General features: G+C 42.7%; 1 protein-coding gene across 1 annotated transcript; it reads right to left on the reverse strand.

Moving 5' to 3' along the window:
- Positions 1–4,041: 4,041 nt before the first annotated feature.
- Positions 4,042–8,835, reverse strand: mrps12 (mitochondrial ribosomal protein S12). The gene is made up of 3 exons (XM_084336294.1): positions 8,690–8,835; positions 8,366–8,416; positions 4,042–5,704 (listed from the first exon to the last, which is right to left on the reverse strand). Exons 1-3 carry the CDS (start codon positions 8,700–8,702, stop codon positions 5,322–5,324), a joined length of 447 nt encoding a protein of 148 aa, XP_084192420.1. The 5' UTR covers positions 8,703–8,835; the 3' UTR covers positions 4,042–5,321.
- Positions 8,836–11,879: the final 3,044 nt, after the last annotated feature.

Here is an 11,879-nt window from a genome sequence, read left to right on the forward strand (position 1 = left end):
CTCTTCGAATCAAATAACAAACTCAGCAAGACCGACGGCTTCTCAGTTACAGTGGGTGACAATATTGTCACAAGGAAAGATGAAATTACATACCTAGGTTCTAGGGGTGGAACGGTTCACAAAATCGACGGTTCGGTTCGTATCACGGTTTTAGGTTTACGGTTTTCGGTTCGGTATACGTTGTTTTTAATTTTTTCTAAATGTAACACCAAAAATACCATACATCAACACAAGATATATAGCCTAAAAATAATCCAACTTTTCAGTTATTCTCAAAGACGTAGTCATGCAAAAACTGAAAGAATAAGGCCATTTGACATCAGGCACATTATTTTGACAGTGACGGTTAGAGCTAGGAGAGATTTTGGTAAGCAAGAGGGGAGGCATTGCTGATTTAAACATGCTTCTCATTTATTTGGTAAAAAAAAAAGTTTACCTTTAATAATGTTTGGCACACAAAGACCGAACTGACTGAAAAATATAGGCAAAATTTGTCTAAGTATTAACTCGTCAATATACCCCCCTTCCCCACTAATGGAACTGGTGTCGTGGAGTCACTTCTCTGTGAGCGTTTTCCACGGTTAGCTTGCGGCTAACATTAGTTAGCTCGCGGCTAAAATTAGTTAGTTTGTAGCTAACGTAACATTATATAACCGAACAATACACACATGCCCCGAATGCATACCGTTTGGTACGACCTCCACGGTTCGGGGCATGTGTGTATTTGTTCGGTACACGGTTCGAATGCGTACCGTTCCACCCCTACTAGGTTCCATCCTAGAGGCAAATCTTTCCTGTGACAAAATGGCATCCAAGGTAATAAAAAAAGTCAACCAAACAAACTAGATTCTTGTACCGGATCTCCTCTCTGGTAAACAAGAATACCCTGAAGACTCTGGCAGGAGCACTCATTCAAGGGTACTGCGACTATGCTTGCACCTCATGGTACCAAAGCACCTCAAAGGCGCTAAAAACAAGATTACAAACATCACAAAACTAACTGGTCAGACTACTACTTGACCTTACTCCTAGAACCCACCTCACCCCTGCCCACTTTGACAACCTAGGATGGCTTAGAGTACAGCAACTTGCAATGGGCCTGGTCTACAAAATACACTATACGACTAAGGTACCCATGTACATGTCAAAATACTTCCCAAAGGTCAGTGAATACCACGACCACAACACCAGAGGGAGCTCAACAAATCATGTTAAACCCAGATTTGGCTCAAACAAGGGACTAAACATAAACACGTTTCGCAATTATGCCACATCAATGTGGAACGCCCTACCCAAAGCTGTAAAGGAATGCGAATCCCTACCCATATTCAAAACCGCTCTTAAAGAGCACCTACGGGAGGCTGCAATTCGAAACTGGCCACCGTAAATGTCCAACCCCCCCCCCACCTAATAGACAGTCTCCTCCCCACCGTATGTATATATTCTCTCCCCACCGTATGCATATTTCTCTCCCACCCACCCACCCCCTCCTAATGTACAGTCTCCTCCCCATCATATGTATATACTCTCTGTCAGGATCTATGGGTAACAGTACTGTATATTTGCATATCATATATGTCACAAATGTAACAGTACTATATACCTGTATGTCATGTATATCCCTATGCCATAAATGTCATGGTGTCATATGTTGTGTCATAAATGTCACTATGAATTGAAAATGGGGGACCCTGATGTAAACAAGACGAAAGTCTTTCTCTGGTCTGCATCCCCTTAACAATTGTGTGTATTGAGCCGTACTCTATTGTACCCATTCTGCAATCTGTTCAATAAAGTTTTCATTCATTCATCCCACTTCCAACCTCCAACAATAAACGAATGCATCTTTTAGTAGGAATGCTAATCTTACCTTTCGTCGGTCCTCGTAAAGTCGGAATTTTTCAAGTTGACCACCTGAACGCTTGAACTGCGACCAAAGGGTGAATATTACCAGTGGTAAACTCACGCAGGTACCATGACAGCGACGTTTACGAGTTGTAACGTTTCGCTGACTGACCCTTCACCTTTTGTGGTGCAAAAATACTTCATTATGATGACCATGGAGTAGCAGCATGAGACATCATCAGAAATATGATGTTGATATGCCGGGATTCCTAAAAATCAAACCACCTACACAACATCGAGAAAGAAAGGTTTAATAATCTGAATGCATCTGGCTTTACGACTTTAACTAGCGCACCTGCATCCTATATCACCTCGTTATTACCATGTTGGTCACATGATACATTTCAGACTCGATGAGGACCGACCGAACGCACCATGAGTACGCAGGTTAACCAGCTGTTGTAATTCCCTCCATGCTACTAACTAACCCAACGTTAACCAAACCAAACACATAGAACGCGTTGCGTCGCGTCCTCTGTCGGGAGAGCGGACCGCTGTGGTCAAGTGTAGAAGCAAACGGTCTGCAGATCCACTTTGCGTACAGCTAACATTAGCTAAGGCGCTACGTAGCTTGTGCGCTAATTCGGCTCAATCTTTCCTCCAAAACAATTAGCTGCTTTTCCATCAAATAAGTTCAAAGTAGAAACGTATTATAGCCAATGCCATGCAGAAAACGGCGGTGCCTAAACGTGAGAAGATAAAAGAGGAACAGCGTGCTGTGGCTAGAACGGTGCTGGGTAAACAAACATACCTTCGAATTGGTTGCGTGCGGGGTTACCACCAGTGGCGGGGCGGCGAATGGGTTGGGTTCGCTCGATTTGCTGTTCGGGGCGGTGGAAGTTAAAGGAACACGCCGACATTGTGGGAGATGCGCTTTACTGCCCACTAGTCTATCTTAAGGAAATTGCCAAATTGGTCTCCATCTAATTGTCTGACTCTGGAGAAGACTGCAAGCACATTTCCCACAATGTTGGCGTGTTCCTTTAAAAGCGGAGAACGCTGCTCCTAAATCTTTCCTGGAGATCGTTTTGAGGGTTTGTTGGGCTGTCAGATGACCGTTCATTCGTTTACATTGATACACAACAAACCAACCAACCACATTGAATGATCTGCATTATGTTGCTAGTTGGTTCTTTTGTCTGTAAATGTCTAAATGTCAAATTATTGCTAAATGATAACAATAAATGCTTGTGTAATCCCATATATGTCTGTTACAATAAATAGCTACAAAAGAAAAAAGCCAACACTGGTAAACAAACGACCCTCCCACTCAGGGCATTATGGGGGTAGAACACATAGTAGCATACTGTAGGGGTGTAGGCGATGGGATAGCATGGATACCACAACAAACCAAGAGTTCATAATGGCCGCTCTAGCTACCCTGGCCTACCCACAATGCCCTGTGTCCTTAAAGTGACAGTGTAGTTGGATTATGTCCAGTCCATGTAAGAGCCCACTACAATCTTATGTCCCCCCAGAATTCACCCTACTAACTAAAAAAACTGGTCGGTAGACGGACCTCCCGACCATAACGGCTCCGAACAACTGGAGCCGGCATATGAGCTACCGTGGGACCCCCTGGGGCCTTGCGGTGGCGAGGAGGGCAAAGGGCAAGGTGCCTATTGGGCGGTGAGGGACTCATATTTTCAAAAAGTGATTTAGGGTGACGAGGTTTAACACAGGGAGTTGTGGGAGACACAGGTTCGAAACTCCCTCTGGGCATCGAAGTTTGAGGTGACGATGTCACAACCGTTACATATATATACTTCAGAATTTTGTGGAGTGAAAATACAAGTCCCTCAAAACTGTACTTACGGTGCTATAGATAACATTCACTAGATGTGCACTAGAGCACCAGCATGAATGCAACATGTAAACAACAACATTCAGTTTGGACCTGCCAAATGGGGGGGGGGGCAATACTTTTATTCCACATCATTCTAAAAGCTCTGGATGTATTTTTTTCTTCTTCAAATTATTACATAAAAATGTTATCTATAGCACCTTTAAGTACAATACTTGAGTAAAAGTACTTAATTACTTTATCATTTGAGACACAGTCTCTTTTTACCAAAGAAAATAAATATGTCCTACATAAATTACTCAAAAAGCATGGTGACAATATCAAGAGCGTACACACATTTATTACACAATCACAACTATATCCAGCATACACACCGATAAGTCCAAAGTAGGGATGCCCCGATCGATCGGCCACCGATCGTTATCGGCCGATAATCAGTATAAATATGTGATCGGTGATCTGTGATAATGCTTTATTTTCACCGATCGTCAAAACCGATCGATGACACGGAAAACATGATCCAATTCTCTGCGGAGTTCTCACTCGCTCACAGCCACAGTCTGCTGCTGTACGTCTTGCTCCTCCTCCTCCTTCTCCCCCTCCCAGACCCATCTCATGACAACAAACAAACCCTTCGAGCACCGCAGAGCTCCTCTTTCAACATAACTGAAGCATTAAACAAAATGGCCCAGTCATCTATTCACTTGTTTAATACACAAGGCGTTGTCTAATGTTATCTACCTACTGATGGCTCCTGCTATCAACGTGACAGTTTGGCATTCGTTTTCGCAAGTGCTGGCTAGCTTTGGCTAACTAGCTATCGCCCGTGAGCTAACGTTAGCTACCGAGCTAGCGTTACTGTTTAAACAAAACTAACTACACAGTCAACTATTCACTTTAGTTTAATACATGATGAGGCGTTGTCTAACTGGCTAGCTACTGATAGCTCCTGATATCAACAAATGCTCATTTCAGTTTAAAAATGATAGGGATGCACCAGCATGAAACCTCCGTTAGCTAGGTAGCTCACGTTAGTGAGATAAATAGTTCACTTTATTTTAATACATGATGCATTGTCTAACGTCATCTAGCCGGCTAGCAGTAGCTACAGATAGCTCCTGATATCAATGTCTTATAACATAATTGACATTATTCGTTTTTGCAGCTGAACATTGGCTAATTAGCTATCATGCTTCATAACACGTTTCAGACCCTGTTGAACTATCGCTCTGACTCAATAGTATCCATCTGCAGAACATCAGCCCCAGCACTCTCAGGCCCCACGCTGAATGTGATTTGACCAAAGCAGAGTATACACACAGACAGTGGAGCTGTTTGCAGATAGCGAGCATTTTGACTTGTTGCGTGGTGGCGATGTCTAGCAGACAATACAACTACAAGTATAATTATATAATATATATATTAAAAAAATAAAATAAAAAATTATATTATTTTTTATTTTTTTTTATCAAAAACGATTATCGGATCGGTATCGGCCGATATGGCTCAAGACGATCGGTGATCAGTATCGGTGGCAAAAAAACGTGATCGGGGCATCCCTAGTCCAAAGCCCCGCCCGCCTGCCCACCCCAGTAACCCCACCGTCTGGACCCTAATGCTTCTTCTTCACGACGTGAGCGCAGTCGTACTTCCCGCGGACCACGGTGAGCTTGACCCCCGGCAGGTCCTGCGTCCTGCCCCCCTGCACCAGCACCACGTTGTGCTCCTGGAGGTTGTGTCCCTCTCCTGGGATGAACACCACCGCCTCCTTGCCGTTGGACAGGCGAACCCGGGCACACTTGCGGTTGGCAGAGTTGGGTTTCTTGGGCTTTCGGATCATGGTCTTAAGGATGACCGCCTTCAACTGCGGGCGGCCGAAGGTGGCGCTGATGTGCTTGGGAGGCAGCTTGGGTTTTCCCTGGCGGTGCATCTGGTTCAGGGTCGCCATGGTTCTGGAGAGGACCGGCGCCGTCCACGAGGGGCCGGACTGGGACACTGTCGGTGCACAGAGATGCAAAGGGGTTTGGGTCAACTAGCTCCAGATGCAATGTCAATGAAATCTGCTCTGGAGTAGATTTCAGATAGCTTCAGTCAGCTTGTACAGATAGGAGCTTGACCCCATTGACTTTGCATTGGTTTGTGGCTAGCTTTGATTTGATTTGATTGGGCTGAGAAAGGGCTCTACCGATCAACAACCATGGTTCATCCATTCTACATTTATTGCACACAACATGCACACAGCCACTTTAAACATTCACTTTAACTAAACATTACACTGTATTTTATCTATTTATTCCTACACATTTGCACTACATCTTCTACCTAATTTTTGCATTTTAGTTTTGTATATTGTTATTGTCATTCACTTTAAACACTTTTTAAAACATTACACCATATTCTATCTATGTATTCCTTCAAGATGAATTTAAAATGGGGGACCCTGATGTAAACAAGACGAAAGTCTTTCTCTGGTCTGCATCCCCTTAACAATTGTGTGTATTGAGCCGTACTGTATTGTACCCATTCTGCAATCTGTTAATACAATTTTCAATCAATCAATCAATGACAACCTAGGATGGCTTAGAGTAGACGACAGAGTACAGCAACTCGCAATGAGCCTGGTCTACAAGATACAGTCCACCACTAAGATACCCCTATACATGTCGAAATACTTCCCAAAGGTCAGTGAATACCATGATCACAACACCAGAGGGAGCTCCACAAATCATGTTAAACCCAGATTCGGCTCAAACAAGGGACTAAACACGTTTCGCAATTATGCCACAACAATATGGAACGCCCTACCCAAAGCTGTAAAGGAATGTGAATCACTACCCACCTTCAAAACCACTCTCAAAGAGCACCGACGGGAGGCTGCAATTCGAAACTGGCCCCGGTAAATGTCCAAACCCCCCCCCCCCAACCCCCTACAATGTACTACAGTTTCTTCCCCCTCAAATGTATTCTCTTTTAGAAACTCTGTCTGTAAATAAACAGTACTGTATATTTGTATGTTGTGTATGTCATAAATGTTATGATGAATTGAAAATGGGGGACCCTGATGTAAACAAGACGAAAGTCTTTCTCTGGTCTGCATCCCCTTAACAATTGTGTGTATTGAGCCATACTGTATTGTACCCATTCTGCAATCTGTTAATAACATTTTCAATCAAATATTTGCATTTGAGTTTTGTATATTTTGTATAGTGTTTGGTCTTTATTATTTAACTTTTTACTGTATGAAGCACAATCTCAGGAGGGTTAAACAGAACCAGTACCTTATATGTGACAAATAAAACAAAACTTGAATGAGCTACCAAGGAAGTGTGTCTAACTGTTCTCCCTTTGGAGAAGGATTCTGTCTGTTAGCACCTCTGTGGCATCTCCACTGTCTTGTAATGTAGTTCACTCATCTGTGGTTATGACTATCTAAGAGCCATAGATTATTTATCATCATGATTACAAACAGAACACTTATGTTCACAGATCCTGGTTTTTAACTTGTGTATCGTTTCCCAACATAATATAATTACATGTGCATTTTAACAGATGAACCACATATTTTGTGTTAGATGTGATTCTGCCCCTAACCTTGACGTCAACACCAGACATCGTATGGGTGAAATGATTACCCTTAATCATAGAATAACAATATACAATTATGACAAAGAAATTCCTTGGGGGATCACTAGCCTAGCTTAAACCCATGGGAGAGGTGTTTTTGGCCAACAACTAGGCCAGTGATTCGTATCCGCTTCCATTAATTTGTGATAAACTAGGCTAGCTTGCAGCTGGATAGCTTTCTACTGAACACACAGAGAGGAATGAATGAATGAATGAATGAATGAATGAAAACTTAATTTAACAGATTGCAGAATAGGTACAATACAGTACGGCTCAATACACACAATTGTTAAGGGGATGCAGAGCTGAGAAAGACGTTTGTCTTGTTTCCATCAGGGTCCCCCATTTTCAATTCATATAGAAACTGGTATCTATCTTCTTGTCTGACTCTGGAGAAGACGGTGAGCGCAAATGTTGGCGTGTTAAGGTAGGGATGGGTTTATACAACATGAGCCTCGTTAGCTAACGGTTACCGATACTGTTGTCACAGCTGACAATGCATCTCCTTCAATGCATCTCCTTCAAGACTATGGGTTGCCTGGACGCGTGAATACTTTCGACAACAAATGTTTGTTTCCGCGTGCGAGTTTTGCGCTCTGATTGGCCAGGTCATGTGACATGTGCGCCAATCGTGGGACAGCAAGTTCTGCCACTATTTCCGGGTCTAACAGGCTGCAAACTACCTGGCGTTCTATCGCCATCCTCTAAGACAAACTCTAACCTTAACCAACTTCGAAAGAGTGCCTAAGCTTAACCGTCGAAAGGGCAGGCGTTCTATCGCCATGCTCTAAGACAAACTCTAACCTTAACCAACTTCGAAAGAGCGCCTAAGCTTAACCAGTGTAGACACTTGTGGTCCCACGATTGGGCGTACATGTCACATGACCAGAAATGACCTGGCCAATCAGAGACGCAGAAACAAACAATTGTTGTCGAAAGTATTCAGGCTGATGGAATAGTACAAGCGAATACATTACCAGAATGGCAAACCTCCATTCAGTGAACCTAATACAAATAAAAAAGTAAACTCACCCTGTAAAAGCGATGTCAACATGGGTCTGAGATTCCATAATGACATCATCCCTGCAACAGAGCAGAACAGATTATAACATAAAAGGTTTTCATCAAAGCTTTGGCTTGGCTATAATAGGTTGTATTTGGGTGGATTAATAATAATAATACTAATGAACTTGATTTGTATAGCACCTTTCATAGAAAAATTGCAGCTCAAAGTTATTCACATCAGTAAGTAACTTCTCATTTCAATTCATCACTTCATGTGATGCTCAATCGTGAACTTGCACACACAACACCACATGCCATGAGGTTATTCGTCTCGTCAGTCGTCATGGTTACCTGCTTTAATCATATCCCTAAAATACGCTCGACCTCCCGACGCTTATCACAATATGTGACGAGGCTTACAGCTGTATGTTTAACTGCAGTGCACAAACTAAAGCTGTCGCGTTGAGAATGTCCCAAGGTCCGCGGCTTCACGCCATTGATGACATAGATATCTATAGAACACTAGATAGCTTAAGGCGGAGTCACCAGCGTCACTGAACCGCCGCCATCTTGCTCCAGTCAGCCTTGAGTGAGAGTGAGTGAGCTGCACAGACAGAAATACTCATAACTCGCTGAAATATTGACGGATTTACAAACGGGTTGGTTTGCTATAAACATCAAAGATGTAGTTATGATACTGCATACTTATAAAAAAAAAATTTAAAGATGTTTTTTTTTACAAACCGCTTGAATCATAGCCACGTTAATAATGCTTGTAATAAACCAAACCGTTTGTAAATCCGTCAATATTTCAGCGAGTTATGAGTATTTTTGTCTGTGCAGCTCACTCACTCTCACTCAAGGCTAACTGGAGCAAGATGGCGGCGGTTCAGTGACGTCGCTCTCCATTGGCCGGCAGCGCGGGCAAGCTATCTAGTGTTCTATATATATCTATGATTGATGAGAGGTCACACTGTCGGAAGTGTTTTAGGCACAGATGTCGATTTCCGGGTCATCTCCAAGGAAACTATAAAAACAAGGAAGTGCCATCACGTCAGAACCAAGGAAACTATAAAAGAAGGAATATGGTCGCCACGTCAGAATACCCAGCGTTCTATGCTCTGCTTGGTGCCTGTTCTATCGAAGCATGTATTAAAAATAAATAATATATATATACATATGAGGAAATAATACACCAACCAATATATCAAACACTAGTTAAAAATGCAACAAATTGCAGATGATTCTGACATCCAAGGTAATAACCTGACTGCAGTTCCATGATCCCCTCTGAACCCATGTGCTCCTAGAATTAGTTTGTATGATTGATTGATTGAAAACTGTATTAACAGATTGCAGAATGGGTACAATACAGTACGGCTCAATACACACAATTGTTAAGGCAGGGTATGCAGACCAGAAACCATCTCGTTTACATCAGAGTCCCCCATTTTCAATTCATCGTAACATTTATGACATACACCCACGACATAGATAAACAGTACTATTACATGTAATACTAATATACAGTACTGTGAGACAGAGTTTCTAAAAGAGAGTATATACATTTGAGGGGGAAGAAACTGTACATTGGGTTGGGGTTGGATATTTACAGGGGCCAGTTTCGAATTGCAGCCTCCCGTAGGTGCTCTTTGAGAGTGATTTTGAAAGTGGGTAGAGATTCACATTATTTGATGAGGGTGTTCCACATTGATGTGGCATAATTGCGAAACGTGTTTAGTCCCTTGTTTGAGCCGAATCTGGGTTTAACATGATTTGTGGAGCTCCCTCTGGTGTTGTGGTCGTGGTATTCACTGACCGTTGGGAAGTATTTCGACATGTACATGGGTACCTTAGTGGTGTAGTGTATCTTGTAGACCAGGTCCATTGCAAGTTGCTGTACTCTTTCGTCTACTCTAAGCCATCCTAGGTTGTCAAAATGGGCACGGGTAAGGTGGGTTTTAGGAGTAAGGTCAAGCAGTAGTCTGACCAGTTTGTTTTGTGATGTTTGTTTCGCAGAGTAAATTTTACTCAAACTGAGTCCATTTAATTGAGCCCAAGTGAGTAAAATTGTACTCAGTTTGAGTAAAATGTAGGCATACTCAGCCAAATTTACTGTGTAATCTTGTTTTTAGTGCCTTTGAGGTGCTTTGGTACCATGAGGTGCAGGCATAGTCGTAGTACCCTTGAATGAGTGCTCCTGCCAGAGTCTTCAGGGTATTCTTGTTTACCAGAGAGGAGATCCGGTAGCTACAAGAATATTGTTCGTTGGTTGACTTTTTTTTATTACATTGGTTGCCATTTTGTCACAGGAAAGATTTGCCTCTAGGATGGAACCCAGGTATGTAATTTCATCTTTCCTTGTGATAATATTGTCACCCACTGTAACAGAGAAGCCATTGGTCTTTCTGAGTTTGTTATTTGATCCAAAAAGAATGGACTCTCTTTTACCCAGGTGTAATGATAGTTTGTTATCAGCAAGCCAGGTGCATATTCTGCCGAGTTCAGAGTTGAGGGCTTTCACGTATATCTTTGTGGAAATGTTTTAGTCTACCATCATAACAGAGGGCAGTGAATCCCTCTGCTTGTGGAAGAGTGCCTTCTTTTTCATTGAATTGTTGCTTGAGGCCCTGCTGTTCAAACGGCTGTCCACAGGTGACTAACTAGGAGACGGCTGATCCCATTCAACTCAACGTCGGACGAACTGAAAGTTTCCACACTTGGCTACACAGTGACGTGATGACCCTTCCTTCTTTTATAGTTTCCTTGGTCATCTGACCAACTCTGGGGAGACTGACTGCTGCCCACTAGAGGAGACCATCTGAAATCTGAGATTTGGAGAAGCTTCAAAGATTCTGGCACAGACTTTTATGCTCAATTTTTGTCACCAAATTACAGACATACATTTTTTGAATCTTCAAAAAATCAGATACTCGGCCACTACACACCTCTACACACAGAGGTGCAGAAGGAAAACCCGGAACATTCTCAGGGACCACAGTCACCCCATCACAAACCTTTCACTCGGCTACTGTCTGGCAAACGGTACCGGAGCATCCGCACAAGAACCAGCAGGTTCAGGGACAGCTTTTCCCCACAAGACTCCTGAACAAGGACAACAGGAGATAGCCCTATCTTGAACACATACCTCTCACACACATAACTTATACACACATGTTCTCCTCTCCGGGAGAGGCATGTGTGGGAAGAAGAAAAAGTAGGAGGGAACCAAGACTTATATACTCCCCAACCTGGCGTAGACAGTAGAAGCTCCGCCTATAGCGCCCTCCAGTGGACACAGATATATATGCAGTCATGGGAGTAGTAGAGGACAGTTACAGTTAGTTACAACCATACATACACCCTCTAGATTCAACACTCCCACTTATGGTTGCTTAGTACACTGTATGAACTCTTCAAAACAATTTACAAAGAAAATAACACAGTCTTAGAACATCAAAAAGAGTATGGCAGTCAATATTTACACACCAAACATGACCTCTGCAAATCTCCTCAGTTTCAATTTTGAAGCAGGCTTCGT

The sequence above is a fragment of the Notolepis coatsorum genome (assembly GCF_963971535.1).
Source record: "Notolepis coatsorum genome assembly, chromosome: 19".
Taxonomy (NCBI): domain Eukaryota; kingdom Metazoa; phylum Chordata; class Actinopteri; order Aulopiformes; family Paralepididae; genus Notolepis; species Notolepis coatsorum.

Coding starts and splice junctions, on each gene's coding strand:
- mrps12 (XM_084336294.1), bottom strand. Junction 5,705..8,365: donor GTTGACATCGCTTTTACAGG/GTGAGTTTACTT, acceptor GTGCACCGACAG/TGTCCCAGTCCGGCCCCTCG.